This window comes from Rhinatrema bivittatum, chromosome 4 (assembly GCF_901001135.1).
Source record: "Rhinatrema bivittatum chromosome 4, aRhiBiv1.1, whole genome shotgun sequence".
Lineage (NCBI taxonomy): Eukaryota > Metazoa > Chordata > Amphibia > Gymnophiona > Rhinatrematidae > Rhinatrema > Rhinatrema bivittatum.
Window position 1 is genome coordinate 116,471,943 of NC_042618.1, and position 21,035 is coordinate 116,492,977.

General features: G+C 38.0%; 1 protein-coding gene across 6 annotated transcripts in view; it reads right to left on the reverse strand.

The window, feature by feature from the left end:
- SIPA1L1 (signal induced proliferation associated 1 like 1) overlaps positions 1–21,035 on the reverse strand; it is a 745,249-nt gene that overhangs the window by 65,912 nt on the left and 658,302 nt on the right. For 5 of the 6 annotated variants that reach the window (XM_029598743.1, XM_029598739.1, XM_029598740.1 and 2 more), the window contains 3 exons: positions 18,907–19,352; positions 5,851–6,090; positions 3,647–3,812 (listed from right to left, as the gene is read on the reverse strand). In XM_029598743.1, coding sequence (XP_029454603.1) covers positions 3,647–3,812; positions 5,851–6,090; positions 18,907–19,352 — 852 coding nt within the window. The remainder of the gene's footprint in view (positions 1–3,646; positions 3,813–5,850; positions 6,091–18,906; positions 19,353–21,035) is intronic. The other variant, XM_029598744.1, reaches the window with a different exon arrangement.

Below are 21,035 nucleotides of genomic sequence, written 5' to 3' on the forward strand. Positions count from 1 at the left end.
TGAACATTGTCCTTTTCATTTTTTTTAATTCATTCATGCTACGCTAGCTTTTATTAATTCTATCATCATTAATTTTTCCATACATTTTCATAATTGAAATCATACACATAGACAGATTAGGAGTATGTAAGTGGTTGTGTCTTTTGAAGTATATGATCACATTTTTGTATGGTTTTTTAAATTTATCATTCTTGTATGTTTATTATTTATATTTATTATACTTTCATGTTTTATTATTTCATTATATGTTGGTATATATGGCTTCATATGGTATAAATATTTTTAAATGTTTTTATATGTATTTAATTGTTTATATATGTGTTTTTATTAGCCCCTGAAGCAGCTCTTCAGAGCGAAACTCGGCCTGAGTCGGGCTTTTTTGATGCTCAGTGCAGAATAAAGAATCTTTGGTGTTTACCAGTTCTTTTTTCACATACATTCTAGCCTTACTCGATATATCGTCTGCCATTGACACCATCAGCCATAACATCCTAATTGATCATCTCACCAAAATCGGCATAACAGGAACCGGCCTTCAATGGTTTGAATCCTACCTTGAAAATAGATACTACAAAGTCAGAATAGGTAATAGCAAATCCATTTCCATAAACTTAAATCGAGGTGTACCCCAAGGCTCCTCTTTATCCTCCACACTCTTCAATATCTACTTGCTCCCCCAATGCCAACTCCTCCCCGAATTAGGTCTCAATCACTTTATATATGCAGACGACGTACAAATCCTTATCCCCATTACCAAATCCCTCAAAACTTGGGAAAACTGTCTCACAGCAATCAACTATCTCCTCACAAACCTTCATCTCGCACTCAACACTTCCAAAACTGAATTCATCATCTCCTCACACCTAAACACCGTAATCCCCCCTGATATCAACTCCCTCCCCCCCCCCCCCAATATCTCACACGCAACATGTACACGATCTTGGCATCATTCTAAACAACCAATTAAACCTAAAAAAAATTATCAATTCCACCATGAAAGAATGCTATTATAAACTCCATGTCCTAAAAAAACTAAGACCCCTCCTCCACTTTAATGATTTCTGTATTGTCCATCAAGCCACATTATTCTCCAAAATCGATTACTGTAACTCGCTACTCCTAGGCCTCCCCTCTTCATCCAAACTGCTCCAAATGCTGCAAAACGCCGCAAGAACACTCACTACCACCTGCAGAAAAGACCATATTACCCCAATCCTAAGAGACCTCCACTGGCTCTCAATACCCTTCAGAATTCTCTACAAGAGTCTTTCCATAATACACAAGACACTACATAACCAAAATATACATTGGCTAAATGACTCCCTACACCCTCCATACCTCCAAAAGACCCACTAGATCAGCCTACAAAGGAACCTACACATACCCTCCCCCAAACTCACACATCTTAACTCAACGAGCTTTATCCATCGCAGGACCCTCAATCTAGAACTCCATGCCCCCCGACCAGAACACCACCCAGAAATTTAAAAAAAAGCTAAAGACCTGGCTCTTCAAACAGGCATTTGCATAACAACTTTTCTATTGCCTGCACCTCAACATCTCATCCAACACCCCAGCAATTTCCCTCCACCCCACTCACACCTCACATTTGCTAGACTATCCACTTCCAATTCCATGTAATCCAATTAGCGTTATCCATATCCCTTTTATTGTAATTTGTCATACCAACCAATTCCATGAAATCCTTTTAGCTTCATTTCCCTTGTTTTTAAAATCTGTTTCCACTCTCACGTTACCTGTTATGATTTTTCCATATAACCCAATATGTTTAAATTATTTTTCCATGTAACCCGTTATGTATTCCTTTTAACCTGATAAGTTTTTATGTTATTTTTCATCATGTTCCTTGTACTACTTCCAATTGTTCCATGTAAACCGGTATGATGTACAAACGAATATCAGTATATAAAAACATTTAAATAAATAAATACATAAATTCCAGAGCTTAATTGTGTGTTGAGTGAAAAAGAATTTTCTCCGATTTGTCTTAAATGTGCTATTTGCTAACTTCATGGAGTGCCCCTTAGTCCTACTATTATCTGAAAGTGTAAATAACTGGTTCACATCTACTCGTTCAAGACCTCTCATGATCTTAAAGACCTCTATCATATCCTCCCTCAGCCATCTCTTCTCCAAGCTGAACAGCCCTAATCTCTTCAGCCTTTCCTCATAGGGGAGCTGTTCCATCCCCTTTATCATTTTGGTTGCCCTTCTCTGTACCTTCTCCATTGCAGCTATATCTTTTTTTAGATGCAGTGACCAGAATTGCACAGAATGTGCGGTCTCACCATGGAGCAATATAGAGGCATTATGACATTTTTGGTTTTGTTAACCATTCCCTTCCTAATAATTCCTAACAATTAAAACAAGTGTGCTCAAGGAAATTACCAGTTTTACCAATTAAGTTTTACCAGTTTTACCAATTTCCTCACTCCCCTTTTACTCTGTGTGTGTGTAGTTTTTTCCCCCTGGCAGGAGCAGTGTTTCTTACCAACATCTGCCTCCTCATCTGCTGGCTTCAATCTGAACATGTGGTGGGTCCTGCAAGACTTGAGACTGAAACCGGCAGAGTAGGGGGCAGATGCAGGTAGGAAAGACTACTCTATCCCTGCCAGTAGAAGCAGGGAGAAGATTACACCCTGGTGAGAGAAAATCACACTGTAGGAAAGCAGATAGCACTGTAGGAAAGCAGATAGCATCAAACCATGGTACAGAAAGGATTTTGTTATGGGTGCCACAGCAGTTGAGAAGAACTGGGTTAGTGGGGAAAACTGCTTGCCAACATGGATGTTGAATTGCACAACTAGTGATTTATTTGATGTACTCTGATGGTCCTGTATTTATTTATTTATTTACGATTTTTATATACCGATGTTCATTTCAAAAAGAGATATCACATCGGTTTACAATAAGGTACAGTAGGTAATTCACTATCCCCTAAAAGGGCTTACAATCTAAAAATTTACATAAGAACATAAGATATGCCATACTGGGTCAGACCAAAGGTCCATCAAGCCCAGCATTTTGTTTCCAACAGTGGCCAATCCAAGTCACAAGTACCTGGCAAGTATCCAAACATTAAATAGATCTCAAGCTATTATTACTTATTAATTAATAGCAGTTTATGGAATTTTCCTCTACGAACTTATCCAAACCATTTTTAAACCCAGTTATTTATGCTTTGAATTACTTTGTATAAAGAGATGAGGATTATGAATGTATAAAGAGATGAGGATTATGAATGACTAATTGAACAGGAATTTGTACTGATTAATAGAGTAGTGACTGACAGAAGCTCAGTCCAACTTGTGACATTATATCACAAGATCAGAGTGTAAACTGCTTTGGTTTGAGGTTGAAAGGCTGTATACCAAAAGGTCTGAATAAACTAAAATAAATCATGTATAATCACAAGCAGGATACAGTAATCTTCATATTCATCATTGTATTAATGAATTAATAGTATAATCACATCTATAGGCTTTTTTCCCTCCTGTTTCCTATTTTCCTCAATCTAAGTTCATTTTTAGTTAAAATGAATTTTCCATATCCACAAAATTGAGTTCAGGTGATCAAGACAGTGGTAATCCCCACGCAAGAGATATGTTGTTGTCCTCTGACATACCATGAAATTCTTCTCCATTCCTGGTGGTGGACTATCAAGATCAATCAACTTCTTCAGCTCTTCCTGGATGGTTGATTTTAGCACTCTCTTTGGAGATGCCTGGAGATTTCTGACTGCTGCACGCAACCTGGTATGGGATATTTCATTCTCATCACTTTGGTGACGTCTTTTAAGAAAAACAGACAAACCATCAGAATCCACTGTATTTAAACTGAATGGTGGCTACTACATAATTAACAAGATTTTAACAGAGAAAGTGGGGGAAACATGAAAAGGGAAGATGATATAAGAATTATATGAAGTACCATAGAGCCCAGTGGAATGAATAAATTTGTTTATGTTGGAAAAATTAGGCATGTTAAAACAAGACTGTTTTAGTGTCACAAAATCATAGGCTACTAAAACCTGTTTGGCGCAAAAAAAAACATGTTTTAACACACCAATATCTTTATTAAATATAGAGTAGTGTTTCGGCATTTCCTTTCATGTCCAGCTTACACTCACCGCTAACTACTCAAACTGTGCTAAAAAGCAATAAGAAATAGTTTAAAATTACATTAATTTTCTTGAGTATTTTTGTCATGTTCCCAATTGTTTCCAATTATCATTTCTCCATCTCTTTTCAAGTTCATCTAAAACCTTTCTTCCAAATTAGGTATATAAATTCTACAACTAGCATAGTCTCCAAGACTGTCAAAGGGAAGTAATTCTATTCATTAATATCTCTTTTCAGGTCAAATGTCTTGTTGGTACAGAGTTCTAATAGTTGTATTCATCCTACAGAAAACTGGAGTCTTTAGAGGCTGTGATACCATTTATTGGACTAAAAAGCAGTTGTAGTACTGTATAAGAACGAGCTTAGGAGACAAGCATAGATCTCTTCTTCGCACATCTGAAGGAAGTGCCTGTGAAAGTCTATGCGCCATGAAACCTTTGCTTTTAGTACAATAAAGAGCATCACAAACTACAAAGATTCCAACTTCTTTTCTCATTAGAAACACTTCTTGGATTGTGTGCCTCTACACTAACAGATGCCATCAAATTGTTTCCCCAAATAAAATTATGACCCTGCCTGCCGCCTCCCCAAAAAAAAAGCACTCGAAAAATTAATCAACTATATACACTTCCCCTGACATTGTAAAAATGAAATATGCCACAACCATACCAATACATGATATATATCTTTTATAGATCACAGCAAAAGCAATATCTAGAGATATCAAGAAAAAATTGCCAACTAGACAAATTTCTTTTAATGAAAAATGTGATTATTCAAATTTGAAACATTTATAGGAATATTACATAAACAGTAACCAAATTTGTAATGACTATTCAGATTATAGATGTTCCTCTTGATAACAAACCTTGATTGTAACAAAGTTATGCCAAATGAGTTAAAACCCTGCTATAATTAGCTTTTTTTTCATGCTAAATTGCTTCCTTTCACAAATACTGCAGTATTACTAGAAAATACTTATTTTAGCTAATTAATTTTTAAGAAAGCTAACGGGGAGCAGCAGTTTAAAGCTCCTTGGGGCCAAAGCTGGCTGTCAGTCATAGCATGGCTGATGCCTACTCCTCTTTTTTTCTGAGACAAGAAGAAATATTAAGTCAGCAAGTGATGCTGGAAGCCAATACAGACTACAGTTGTGAATTACTGAGCTTTTACATGCTGTGTTTGCTTTTTTAAACCTCCATTTTTTGCTGAAATTATGTTATTGGGCAGTATCCAGCTGCACAGAAATAACTGCAGCACAATCTTCCAGCACATTTCTTATAAAGAGGGCCACTGCTCTTTTTATATATTTGCCGAAGAAATTTCTCTCTATTGACACTCTGGTATCTGCCTGAACATCTTTTTTTTTTTTTGTTTACCTTGACAGAACTGCTCACTTTCACTTTATGGTCTAAAAGTTCAAGAACATTCAAGAGTGCACTCTCAGCTATACACATACAAGTATCCAAAGTATAGAAACAATGTACGTGTTACAAAACGGGCAGTAGAAAGTTTAGTTTATCAAGCTTGCTAGCTGCATTAAATCACAAGGAAGAGAAGACATACAATCTCTTCATCCAGATGCTTTCTATTCACTTTGCTGTTATGGGATTTCCAGCAAAACTTCCGTATTGACATTCACCCACATTAACCTTCCTCACGCTACTGAAAATGAACAGCCAAACAATAAAAGCAAAAATGCTCTTACTTTCTTGTATCCATAAACCCCACAGAGTTTATTGTCCCTTCAGGTTTTTTCCATCCAATCAGGTACTTGCTAGTAGCGCCCTGGCGAGGGTAGAAAGTCCTAGGACCAGAGGAGGAGGAAGAGGAGGAGGAGAAAGAAGGTGCGAGCTGTGGGGAAGTAGCAGAATGAGGCTCTTCCTTGGGTGAACTTCTGGTACTAGTAAAAACAACTGGGCTGGCCGAATGCCGTGAGCTCATGGTACTGGTGGAAGAAGCAACACAAAGACAAAGCTTGACTTAACTGGGGTGTGTATGCATCCTGTGTAAAGTTGCAATTTGTTACCAGGAACATAGTTTTATTGATATTTAAATTCAGTAGATTTAGAGTTTAGTTAATCCTCTGTTGTGTCCTAAAGTTTATGGGGGTAATTTTCAAAAGAATCTATGTGCATAAACCCCAGTTTGTGTGCATAAATCTGCTTTTGAAAATTAACTGACGACGTAGTCCAGGGAAAGTATGAGTGGAACACTATTTTGCATGCTCTTTTCCCTGGACTAGCGAGAGGCACTCTGGGGGCAGAGACAAGGTGGGGAAAACACTTCCATGCATACTTTCAATTTTCACAAGTATGTGGGCAAAGGTACACATGGGTAAGCTACACTTGCTTAGGAGCAGCTATAACTTACGTTGTGTACGTCCCCACGTGTAATGGAAATACCTGGGAATTTTCATAGCAGAGTTATGCATATACCGTATTTTTCGCTCCATAAGACACACCTGACCAAAAGACACAACTAGGATTCAGAGCGGGAAAATTAAAAAAAAAAAAAGGTGTGCTAAACCGGCTCTGTTCCCGGGCGTCTGTGCGTCTTATGGAGCAAATTAGGGGAGGGCATAAAATGTGTTTTTTTGGCCCCATTCCCCATCCCAACCCTTTAAATTTAATAAACTGCAACCCTCCTGACCTCCCCCCCCCCTCCCCCAAATCTTGCCAAGAGTCTCTGGTGGTCCAGCGGGGATCCGGGAGCGATCTCCTGCACTCGGGCCGTCGGCTGCCAGTATTCAAAATGGTGCCGATAGCCTTTGCCCTTACTATGTCACAGGTGCTACCAGTGCCATTGGTCGGCCCCTGTCACATGGTAGGTGCAATGGATGGCCGGCGCCATCTTGTGCTTCTACCATGTGACAGGAGCCGACCAATAGCACTGGTGGCCCCTGTGACATAGTAAGGGCAAAGGCTATCGGCGCCATTTTGAATACTGGCAGTCGACGGCCCGCATGCAGGAGATTGCTCCCGGACCCCCGCTGGACCACCAGGGACTTTTGGTAAGTCTTGGGGGGGGGGGAAGGCAGGAGGGGGGGGGGTTGTAGTTAGGTTTTGTTTTTTTTAATATTTGCTCCATAAGACATACAGACATTTCCCCCCCACACTTTTGGGGGAAAAAAAGTGCGTCTTACGGAGCGAAAAATATGGTAAATTTGCTTTGAAAATTCAGGATGAAGTCTGCTGGTTCTTTGTACCACCCCAACTTTTGCCCTCTGCGGGCTGTTGAAAATTACCCTCATATATCTTAATGGATATATTTTACTGTCATACTAGCATCAATTTTTAAGACTTTGCACAGCTATTGCAACTGGTGTGTCACAACCAGAATCCAAGCATAGTCTGTAACACAGTGGTTATGTGCCATTTAAAAAACAACAATGGATTGTCAATCTGTTTTACCCATGTTAAGTGCACTTAACGTGGGTAAATGGCTTTTGAAAATTGCTACCATAATATGTTACATTTTGCTTTGAAAATTGCCTAAGTTTGCAAGGAACATTTGATAATGCATATTTCAATAGACAATACATTTTCACAATGTTTTCTTTTAGGATTCTATGGGAATATGTGTGCGTGTGTAGTGGTAATGAGGGAAGTGAAAGTATGCAAAATTACATACATACTGGATTACACATTACACTTTCAACTCCTGGTCTCATTACTAAATTTCAGTGTTCGTCTTCTATTATTCACCATCTCTATTTTACATAGTCAGAGAACTGAACCTTTAGTACTCATAGTAACTTGAATCTCCCCTGCTTATTTGCCACCCATTTCAATGCCATGCTGTCAAATTCTTTACTTCTGCAGCTATGCAATCAGGCAGGTCAACAAGTGCAATGGAGCCTGTTATGGAAAATGGCCATGGCTTCTAGAACTCACTGGAAGGTCATTTAGCTATCATGAGGCAGAATGGAAATAAGTTTCCAATAAAAAATAACTGACGCCAACTGTAAGTTTTAAACTTTAGTTGTAGATAACTGGATTTCTCAGAATATCAATGCTATAATATGAATGTTATTTATATTCTTTTAATATTTTAAAGGTCTCTCCCTTAAACCAAAAGGGTAAAGGATTGCTTGAGAAGCTACTTTATCAATTTGCAATTTCTTTTACATGTTTTATTTTTTAATGCTTGTGTTTATCTTACAAAGGTGACTTGCGTGCTTTCTGAGAAAACTTTTCAGGCAAATCCCTCTCTGAAAGCACAACAAAGGCTTCACGAATAAAGCTCCCATCAACCGAATGTAAACAATTTGCTTACTGGCACTGATAGGTGTGCAGAAATACTTAAAAAAAACCCAACAAAAAAACCCAACTTGGTGTGCTATTAATGTTTTTGTTTTAAAGGAGAGGTATGTTTTAAACAATTTACATTAGTATGTCTTTAACCTAATAAGCCCTACAATCACCATTCTTCCCAAGGTAACAAAACATCTAGAGAGATGATTCTGCACAATTATTTGTGCACTGTATAACACAGGCCTTCCCAAACCTGTCCTGGTGACCTCACAACCAACTGGCTTTTCAGGATATGCACAAGATACATTTTTATATTGGGTCTTCAATGTATATAAATTTATTCATGCATAAGTATTACAGAAAAACCTGCCTGGCTGTGGGATCACAAGATCAGGTTTGGTAAGCCCTGACATAACAGCATCCAGAATGCTGTGTGGTATCAGAACATGAAGTAACCTAAATGGATTACACACAGTCAGTGGCAGAGCAACTCCAAACTGCACAAATTCTCAAGAGTTCTCATTATTTCAGCCATTAGAATGCTCCTCCTTGAATAACAAAACAAAATGTCAAAGTACTAATAATCTCCTCTGAATTTCAAGGAATATTAAGACTGGCCTTTTGAAGAAGGGATAGGGGAAGAAAGAGGGAGGAATTTCTTTGTTTTCAATATTGTTACTTGTTGTACTTATGTTGTGAAACTCAAAGAAGAGTTAAACAAAAAATATATTATCTTCCTTTATAACAAAATATGCATCTAGGTGTGCAGGAGACTAATTCAATAAAGTTCCATTTCACAGGATCATAGTTCCTTGGAAGGGCCCATCAATAAAGCACTCTCGACCGAGTGAATATTAAAAGCGCTATGTGTGCCAAAGGCGGGAGATATGTGCGTATATCGGCCCAGTGCACACCACATGGATTTTAAGTGGTGCCCAGGTACGTGTGTAACTTTTTTTTTTTTTTTTTTTATAAAAGGGCATGGTGTGGGTGGGGAATGTGCGTACCAGTGTGTGCCAGGGTCCCTTATCTGCATAACTTTACTTCTGCTTTGGATGGTAAGTCATCAAACAATAAAAAAACCCAAAAACTAGGTTAGTCAGCGGGGTTTTAAGGCTCGGGGCTAATAGGGTAAAAGGGAGGCAAGGTAGCTGAGGGGTTTAGGAAGTCCTCTCCTTGACTGGGGCGAACTGGGAACAAACTAGGGAAACATAACTGCATCGGCCCGTGTATCTACTAAACCCCCCCATTTACACGATCGAAGCAGCATTTGCATGCAGATGCACGCGTCAATGTAAAATTGTGTGCACATGCGCATATAGCCGATTTTTATACCGGGCATATGTTATAAAGTCGCTGCATCCATGTGCACTAGCCAACAAATGCGCATACATGTGCTCCTGTGAGCAGGTCTTAAAATTCATCTTTATGGCTGAATAATTCATACTTTAGAATTGCATTTTTGTTTGTTAGTATGTGCTTTTATCAGGGGAATTCAGAGTATGGTTTAAGGAAATTCCCAAGTCCTTAATCCAAGATTTTGACAAAAAAAAAAAAAAAGAACTCCAAAAACCTAAGAACACATTTTCTACATTTGAATGAATTAAGGTGAAGTCAACGGGGCCAAACTCCTACATGTGCTGGATAAACTGGCCTGTCTGCCAAGATGCCTAACCACTAACTTAAACCAGAAGGTGCAGGACAAAGCAGCACATTTTTCTTAGAAGACACTGGCTTTTTGTTTATATCCAATAAATTGGAATGAATTCACATCCCAAGAGGATGTCCCCCCTTCCTTGTGAATGGAAACAAACATTCCTGTCAATTTTTGCATCCTTATTGGGGAGTTAAAAGCAGGAAATGATCTTCCAAGCTGAAGTACAAGTAATAAATGTTTAATTGGTCCTCCTCAGATTAATCATTGAAAAGGAAAGAAAAGAGGAAGATTTTTAGTTATAAATTCTGACCTTAAGTGAACAAAAGAAAGGGGGAATATGTGGGGAATCCAATGGATATCGGGTAACAATTTCACAGTAATGAACTACACACATACCTCTGTGCTAATCCTGTAGTATAGAGTTTAACATATAAACCAGGATGGCTGGATTTTATAAGATGATAAAATGAAATACTCTCTAATTATTCAACCATTTCCAATATAGGAAAGAAAGCATTAACTCTGCTAATTTAAAATCACATTGTTTCATGTATTAGTTTTCTTAATCCTTTGCTTTACTCTTCCAGTGAGAGCCATATTTATTGCAAAGTAATTAATATTCCCATATTTTTGTTCAATGCTCTGCAATTCAAGGTATCAGCCTATATGGTTTTTGTCAATGACATTTGAATACGAGTCTGTAATTCCTACCCTATATTAATACAGAGCTCACGGGATGCTGGAAGAAACCTGCATAATTATCATGCAGAGGGATACAGCAAATAGGTGGGAAAAAATATAAAGAACAGCTATAAAGAAGGCTGCAAAATGTAATCACTGTAATTTGCATTTTGTCAGCAAATCCCAGGTTCAGTTCTTTTATGCTCTTTCAGGTGATCCGAAATCTCAAGGACACAAATACCAACACCTGGTCATTTTAAACTCTTTTTGCTTTGCTGATTTAGGAATTTTGTACTAAGGGCTTTTTGCAAACATGATTGCCTTATTTAAGAGCTAATCTTTACTCGCCTTGCAAGAACTGCAGATAGACCAGCTCCTGTGCATTGTATCTTGTGCACTAAAGCAATGCGTATGTCAAGTAGCCCTATAGAAGGAGTTGTAGTAGATACATGCACTAGTTTCTCCTTATACTGGCTAAGACATCTGAATTTGAGCTGTCCAACTCACAATGTATTCAAATTAGTGTTGTACAACAGACTTCCCCTGGAAATGAGTTTGCTAGATAAACAATCTCCCTACCCTTTAAAAAGAAAAAAAGCTAGTGTGTTAAATATTAACGGCCTGATTTTAAAAGGGCCACGTACGTAAAAAAACAGGGGTTATGCATGTGGTTGGGCCTTGTGCGTGCTGCACGCATTTAAGTATGGGCTCAGCCTTGAGTGTAACCTCTGTTACATGCCGAAGTGCCGGGCCAGGACAGCCCCATTAGCCGCTGCTGGCACACGGACATTACTTCTGCTCCTGGGGAGCAGTAAGTATTAAAATAAAAACAAATTAGGGATAGGTATGGTGAGATTGAGGGTCAGGGAGGAGAGGGGGAAGAAGTAGGAAGGCTAGGGTTAGGGATAGGAAAGTTCCCTCCCAGCCCGCTCCTTAATTGGAGCGGACTGGGAGGAAACTGGGGGAGGCCTGACAGCGTCGCCATGCATATTTTGCTAAAATTCCTGCCCCCTGTGCGCGCGAGTCACGGGCCATCCGCACATGCGTGCATGGATTTTAAAATCCAGTGTGAATGTGTGACCATCGGCGTACGCATGTTATAAAATCAGCACATCAGGAACCACACGCACATGGATGCATTTGCGCGGGTCTTAAAACCGATCCCTAAATGAGTGTACAGCTCCTAGCTCCAGATTTAGCGGTTCTGAAAATGCGCTCTAATAAAACATTTTGTGACACCCCCAAAATGTAAATACCCCCCCCAAATATAATTAGTTAACATTACAAACCAATTTTAAGAGGTCATGCAATGCATGGTGTATACTTTTAAAATTAATGAGGTTTAAGTTAGATTGAACTTGCAATCAAGAGGTAAGAATATTGCTTAAAAGAATGCTCAGTGGTAAAATAATTGTGCACTTGTATTTAAATTGTGCTATTATACTTTTTTTTCTGTTCATTTATTTCTTGAAACATAATAATGCAAAATGGTTTGTCTGAACGACGGTATACAAATATCTATAAATAAATAAATAAATAAATGAAACTCTACTCAACAGGTGAAGCTGTTGTGGACTTGAAATCCCAGTTTTATAATTATGTTAAGATTTTAATATATGGTTGCTCATTTCAAAGGTTATCTGCAAGCTACTAGTTAAGAGCTAGATATTATAGCTCATTCTTTTTCTAAGAAATTCTCTCAATGACAATTGTTACCAGTATCTTTTGACCTACTCCTCCTCATGACACTATCATAGTTACATAAGCGGAGGAAGATTTAAGCTATGCAGTACCTTTTCTTTAAAGCAAGCACTAAGTGGAAGAATAAAGATAGAAAGTCATATTTCTATATAAATTAAAAAAAACATCTGCACCAAAATATATCCTATTTCATATATATTATATTTTTTTTTAACTGGTTTCCATCTGGAGTCCCCTCTGTTCCTATTGCTGTGTAGACCTAAATGTGACCCAATTCAGTTCCATACCAAGCGGTCAAATCAAGACTAAGGGCAACAGAAGGCAATCATTCACAACCACTAGATACTTTTTTCCCTACTTCACTCCCCAATCCCCATTCTCCCCCATCCTGGCTAATACTGAAAACTGGGGATATTAAGAAATCCACATGTCCACCTCTACCAAGCCAGGGCAGCAGGCAAACCTTCAGTGTGTTCAACACAACTTTTCAGCTGAAACTCGTCTTTGGCTTATAAGCATTACTATAAAGCCATCCCTATAGCACCCTCCCAGCAGGAGCTGTCATTTTTACAACACTCACAGCCCCAGCATCCATTTTTGAACTGGGAGGTAGGTGTATGTGGGGGGGGGGGGGGGGGGGGGGGGGGGAGGGAGGGAGATGGGCCGGCCCCTGTGGTTCAAACTTCATTGTGAAATCTGTAGAAGAGGAGGAAGATGCAGGTGAGAAGTCCTGCTCTCTTCCACTTGGCGGGAGGAGACGGAGGAGAAGAATGTGACCTTGGGCAAGTCACTTTACCCTTCATTGCCTGAGGTACAAACTTAGATTGTAAGCCCTCTGGGGATAGGGAAATACCTATGGTACCTGAATGTAATCCACTTTGATGTGCTGAAAAGTGTGAAAAGCGGAATATAAATCTAAATTAAATAAATAAATAAATAAGATCACGCTAGAGGAAGGAAGAAGCCTCTGACAGGTTTGCCTCAGGCTCTGCATCCAGTTAGATTCAGTTCATGCAGTTCTGACTTCTGCTTTCTTACATCTAACAAAAGTTATTAACTTGCATTTTCAACAAGATGGGAAGATCGGTTTGTAATGTGCAGCCATAGTCCATAGCAGAAGAAACGGCTTCCAGAACTAATTATAATCAAGACTAGTTCAGGCCTAGCTGTGGTGTGACATACTACCATGGTGAGGGTTAGAATTTGAATCTCAAAATAGGCTCTGTGACAGTGCTTAATTTCTACACAAAAAGGAAGTGGAACAGTTGAGTAGAGGGAGGGAGGCAGAGTGGGGTGTGGGGGGGGGGGGGGGAGCAGGGCTAGGGCTGGGTGTGACCCATGTGAGAGAGAAGGTCCAGGGTCGGGTGTGATCTCTCTCCTAAACACATCCAGTAGCTGCAGAAGCACTAATAGGCTTTCATCTCCCGTCTCTTCCACCTTGGGCATTCTCCCTCACGGCCTCAATCGTTGCCAGCAAACTGCACAAAAAAATCAAGGCCATATGGCTGCTTCAGTCTCAGGATAAGCAGCTTCAACACAAACTGCTCTGCTTCTCTGGGGCCTGGGGTCCAGAAATGATCCATGCCACTACCACAGCTCTACTCCCCTTTTCTGCAGAGGAGCCAGATCTGATTTCCACAGATAGCTTTATTCTGCCTACCTGAGTACTGCAAAAAAGATGGCAGACGGCCATTCTGAGTTGTTCTGCCAGAAATTAAGCCCTACATTAATACAAAAAGAGGTTGAATTTGTACAGGTTTGAAACTTGTGAACTGTAGTGCTAATCATCAAGGTCAGGATCGAAGCCTTGATGACTGGCACTGCTGCTCGTAAGTTTCAAACATGTTCTAATCCAGCCTCTTTTGCACTGGTTTGTTCTGGAATGTCTGTATCAGTATCACCCCCATCCCTTCCTGTTCCCTCTAGAACAAAGGGGAAGGGGCTGGTTTAGGGAGCAGAACCGATGCTCTCTGCTCTGTCTGCTCCAGGATATTCCCCATCCCTTCCTCTTATCTGCAGGCTGCCTGAAGCAGAGGGACTGGAGCAGAATACCCCTGCTGCTCTGCCTCGTAAGTCTGAAAATAGGTGGAATTGTGTTCCAGGCCACCCCCCTCCCCTCAAATTAAGCCCTGCCCTGCGATTACTAAATTAGTACAGACTAGCAATAACATATAGGTGGCTCGAAGAACTTAGGTATGATATAAATTGTTTTGTAACTGCTGAGCAGATGTGTCTTATTTGAAGTGGGTAGGTAGACTGTGGGCCCCACAGTTAATCAGATCCTACCCCTCCATTTTAAGTGACTTCACCTTCCAACTTGTGAGCCCTCTGGGGACAAGGAAATACCTACACTACCTACATGTAATCCACTTTGAGGTGTCTGAAAGGTGCAATATGAATAAAAAAATATATACATTATATACAATTTTAGAAGGTTGCTCTTGCAACAGGAAGGACAGAGGTAGATTTCTAGATCCCTCACTAATATTGAGGTAGAATTTATGATGTTTTAGAATTACAGGTGATAAGATATGCTTTTACTGTGCAATACAGAGGGTGCAGATTGAGTGGGATGGCCAAGTGGTTATGAGATGTAGCATTAATGTTCATATGGAGAGATGACTTGTTATGTATTTGGACATTTTTATAATTGGTTTCAATGTCTTTTATGCAATGCTGATATATTTCATCTGCTTTACACTGCTCTGGCTAAACTGAAAAATTTATAAAGGTAGTTTATAAATAAATAAAATTTAAATTCAAGAACTGTGGGTGTTTCAAAGGAAATGCTGCTCTCCTTATTACATAAGAGTGGGAAAAGGCTCAGGAAACACTTCAAAATACAGAAAATAACCAACCTTGAAAAAGTAAAAGTATACAGAGGCAAAACCCCCCTACTTAATTAGTGGCGATGAGAAAAAAATGTAGTCTTGCTCTCAGAGTAAAAATAATAGGAATCGGATGATCAAACGAAGCCCTTTATTATATGCCCAACTCTGGCCGAGTTTCGCTCGTAGAGCTGCCTCAGGGGCAACTAAAAACAAATAAATATATAAATATCAAAAATTTGAAACAGCAAATTAAAAAATTAAAAACCATAAAAACATGTATAGGTGTATATACTTAAATCATAAAATGAAATACATATATAAGTATACAAACTTGAATTGAATCAATATATTTAAAAATGCAAACTTTGAACATAAATAGCTGTGTGAACTCATGGATAACACATAAATCAAACTTTAAAATGTATTTAAACATCAAAATGGTGTAGACAGAAAAAATGTAACAAATACATTATGGAATGAAGACTGGAGAGGCTGAGTAATCCACATTAAAATTCATGATCAACATCTAAATTGGAGTCTATATTGATAATAATGAAATAACTCATAGTTAATATTAGTTATTCAAGTGAATCTTACTTCAATTAGCAGGACTTAAAAAATGCCTGCTGGGCTGCTGTCACAATGTCACACTGTCACAAAATCACGTATGGATATACATTAGTTCCTAAATAGAAATCATCAGTGAATATACCACACAATTGAAAAAATTTTCTTAAAACATTCCTTTTTTTTTACAAAGCTACTAACAATCTATTGCACATTGCTCATTATGGACCACATAAATATCTCTAGATTGAGTAATGAATACAATAACATTATCTCTTGATGGACTGAATAAAAATTGCTATTTGTGTGATGAAATATTCATCAAAATAACTATAAATTTTTTAATGAAAGTCTCAAGCTTCGTTAAATGTAACAAACTTACTGCATGCTTTTTAAAATGTATCTAACATCATAAGAGAAGCTACAATAAATCTCACAAAGCGTGCTGTCTATTATAAAGCAGATATATTTCTGTTTGACCTCTGCAGTTTCTTATATATATATCTCTTAATGTTACCGCTAAACAACTATAAATTTTCTTTAATAAAAGTCATAATTATGTTTGTTTCTTGAACATCATTAAACTTTAAGGACCCGCCTGAGCGCACCTTGATTGGCAGGTTAGGTAAATTGACGTTTTGGCGCCAAAATACCGCGTAGCTCGTGAGAATCGCTATTTATACTGGGACTGACGGCGTCCACAGTTGATAGCAGCAGAATGAATGTCGATGCATTCCGCAGGTAGGAGTGGGTTAGAAGCGCGATTTGTTGCAGTGTTTTATAGCGTCTGATGCATCTAGCGGTAACAATAAGATACTACAGAGGGTAAACAGAAATATATTAGTTTTATAATTGACTGCACACTTTGGGGTATTTCCTATGGTTAGAATTCATTGTAGCTTCTCCTGTGATATAATTAAAAGCATGCAGTAAGTTTGTTTTGATCACGAACCAAGGAGAGAGGAGATTCAACTCACTCACCAAATCTAAAAAACGAATCTCAATAAACTTGTTGTCAAACAACTAATTACCCGGCAAATGACAATATCATAAAACTTGTTGCTCTAGTGTTGTAATCTGCAGCCTCTCACCAAGTTTGTTTTGGTCACATTGAACTAAGCCTAAGTCTTTTATTAAAGAAAATTTATAGTTGTTTAGCGGTAACATTAAGAGATATATATAAGAAACTGCAGAGGTCAAACAGAAATATATCTGCTTTATAATAGACAGCACGCTTTGTGAGATTTATTGTAGCTTCTCTTATGATGTTAGATACATTTTAAAAAGCATGCAGTAAGTTTGTTATATTTAACGAAGCTTGAGACTTTCATTAAAAAATTTATAGTTATTTTGATGAATATTTCATCACACAAATAGCAATTTTTATTCAGTCCATCAAGAGATAATGTTATTGTATTCATTACTCAATCTAGAGATATTTTGTGGTCCATAATGAGCAATATGCAATAGATTGTTAGTAGCTTTGTAAAAAAAAGGAATGTTTTAAGAATTTTTTCAATTGTGTGGTATATTCACTGATGATTTCTATTTAGGAACTAATGTATATCCATACGTGATTTTGTGACAGTGTGACATTGTGACAGCAGCCCAGCAGGCATTTTTTAAGTCCTGCTAATTGAAGTAAGATTCACTTGAATAACTAATATTAACTATGAGTTATTTCATTATTATCAATATAGACTCCAATTTAGATGTTAATCATGAATTTTAATGTGGATTACTCAGCCTCTCCAGTCTTCATTCCATAATGTATTCGTTACATTTTTTCTGTCTACACCATTTTGATGTTTAAATACATTTTAAAGTTTGATTTATGTGTTATCCATGAGTTCACACAGCTATTTATGTTCAAAGTTTGCATTTTTAAATATATTGATTCAATTCAAGTTTGTACACTTATACATGTATTTCATTTTATGATTTAAGTATGTACACCTATACATGTTTTTATGGTTTTTAATTTTTTAATTTGCTGTTTCAAATTTTTGATATTTATATATTTATTTGTTTTTAGTTGCCCCTGAGGCAGCTCTACGAGCGAAACTCGGCCAGAGTCGGGCATATAATAAAGGGCTTCGTTTGATCATCCGATTCCTATTGTTTTTACTCTAACACAGCCAACTGGATCGGCTTCCGTCTTGCTCTCAGGACAGATCTAAATAAGTGTTTGAAAAATGTAATATGAAAGGACTACTGTAATTGAAGGACAAGAATTTTAAAGTGACCTTTGGATTTTCACACTGAATATCCAAAGACATCACAATAACAACTGCAAATCTTCAGTGGAAATAATAAAATCTGAACCACTCTTTCAAATATTGTAGGCATGGAGTTACACTTGGATGCTCTCTCTTGGGGAAGATGCATGGGAAAATGCATGGAAAGAGAGAGAATATATGAGCAATTTTGTAGCATCTGTTACAGAGAAAAAAACATTACCAGCAGAAACCAATGGTAACAGATCCTGACAGATTACATACTGTTAGTACGCTAGAGGATAGCCACTGCAGGAACTAGAAATCACTAAAGACAAGATGACAATAAAAATGAGAAAGGACAGATAACTCTGTAACAAGCAATCTACCAAAATAGTTCACTTTCATTTCCTTCTGAAAAGCCAATGGAACTAAGGTGCATCTTTGATGATCATTTATTTTCTGAAGTGTCAACTCTGATTTCTCACACAGTGTTCCAAGTGCTTTTGAAAAAACTGCAAAGCAGTCTAAACCTAAGACAATTTGGATGGGGCCATTATCTTTAGGCTCATTACTTGATGATGCCATCTAATCGAGCAGTTCACCCAAGATGTTTTTAAAATTCCAGAGGACTATGTGCCTCTTTGCATTGGGAAAGGAGAGAGATTGATTCAACATGCCCAATAAAGATGAAGCCACATGTGAAAGTATTCAAATTAAGAATTATAGCCCCAAAATAATCATAATAAAGAAAAAGATGATATTGCTAGGCCCCATCACCACCACCACCTCTGCTAGTGCACCAAAGGAGTGATATGGAAAAATAATTAGCTAGAACTTGAGAATAAATATTACCTTGTGTGAGAAGCAGCATCACTAAGACTATAAGTACTGTTCTCTCTTGTCAAAGGGCTGGAACTTGGGTGACCTTTGTTGTGAATTTCCATACTTAGTGGAGAATCCAATTTTCGTTCCATAGCATGAGATTCTTTTTCAGTAGTCCTGTCGGCCAAGACACCCACATCACTTGAGCTGTGCCACAAAGGTGCCACTTTCTCCTTTGCAGGCCCTGATCGCGGAGATGTTGTAGAGGCCCCAAGGGAAGCTGTACTTCCATGACTGGGGCCATAGGATGTAGCATCAATGCCACTATCAGCTGAGGTTCCTTGAAGGTAGTTATAGCTGTTCAACTCTGACTCAGTGCGGTCCCCACTGTCGTACCACTTTTCATCACTATGTGCACTTGAGGCGTTGCTGGAAAGAGTATTGCTGCTGGAGTGGCTAGAGTAGTGGCTATCAGCCTAAAGAAAAAGTTTAGATAAATTATTTTAAAGCCATTTTAACAAAATGAAAGGAAATACAACAGACGTAACTTCTGTTTATATGTGCAAACAATATTTAACCAGCGGGGAAAAAAAAATATATATATAGTGCATTAAAAAAAAAATATATAGTGCATAAAAAGGGAAGATTTGGAAGATAATATATTATGTTGTGCTTTTGACGTAAAATACGGTTTTTTTTCGGTTCTCAGACACAAACCCATGCCATATAAAGCTCATTGTAATAAATACTTTGGTAACTGAGTGTTTGGTGGTGCAGTGCTGTAGAGACCCTCAGTATTTTCAAACCTCATGGCAACACTTGTTAAAAATCAGACAAACCATTAAGATCATTTTTTTTCTGCTTCATATTTTATTCCTGAGGATGAATGCTCAAAATGTTCTCCTTAGCTACTGTCAGCTTGAGTGTAGTTGTAATAAGCCTTATCAGAATCAAATGTCAGGAACATTCAGGTACAACTATAATATAAAAACTGAAATGTAGACTTATGAACATTTATAAAAAAAAAAGATGTAACTATAATAAGGCACAGACCTGTCATTACAAAAATATATTATGACAAAAGGGAAAGCAAACAGTAAGACCAAAAGCACATAGACCAGGAACAAGACATTCATATTTTGAAGAAGCTGGTTAGTACTGCTGCACAGTAATAAGTTACAAAGCCTGTCAAAATGAAAACAAAAAAAAAAAGATCTTTTTGAAAAGGCAAAATGTTTTACTCAGAGGCCAAAGGAATACCTTCATAGGTTCAGATCAGGTATCTTAAAGGATACTGTTAATACAGCGTATCCTGATCCCTAGGATGTGAAAAAAGCATAGACAATTTAGGTGGATTTAAAGAACAAACATGAATGATTCCAAATTACCTGAATCAACTGCTAATAAGGAGGTTGTTAAAAGATATAAAAATACAATTTAGAAATCTATATCAAATGCAAGAGGTCTAAAAACTAAAGCTGAAGCATTACAGTATACGGGAGTAAATAATATCAACATAACAGACATCTCAGAGATCTGATGGAAAGAGGACAAGGGTAATACCAGGATACAAAATACATAGAAATGACAGAACAGACAGATGTGGTGGTGGCATGGCATCACAAGGATTCCATAGAATCAAATAGGATACAAATTCTTCAGAAAACAAATTGCATTCTGGAATTTCTAGGGATAGATATTCTGTGTGTTACAGGGAAAGAATACAGCAGAGGGAAGTCTACCACCATCCACCTGACCAGAATAATGAAACAGACAAATATTAATAGAGATTAGGCTACTTTAAAGTGGAAACAATAATAGTGAGAGATTTTAATTGCTCTAATATCGACATGTCAAGGAGTTTAATTTTCCAGATACCATAAATGACCACTGGAGCAGCTAGCTGGTCCTGGAACTGACAAGATACTACTTTAGATCTAGTTCTTAGTGGAGTGCAGGATCTGGAGCAAGAGGTAATGGTGATGAAAGCACAGTAATAATGATCACAATCAGGCTGATACAGTAAAAATTGCAGGAGAGCAGGCGAGCGCCGCTCTTCCAGCGCACGCACAGGCCACTCTCCTGTGCGCGATTCAGTAACTTAATTTATTTAAATTAGGGCCCGCAGTAAAAAGAGGTGCTAGGGACACTAGCGCGTC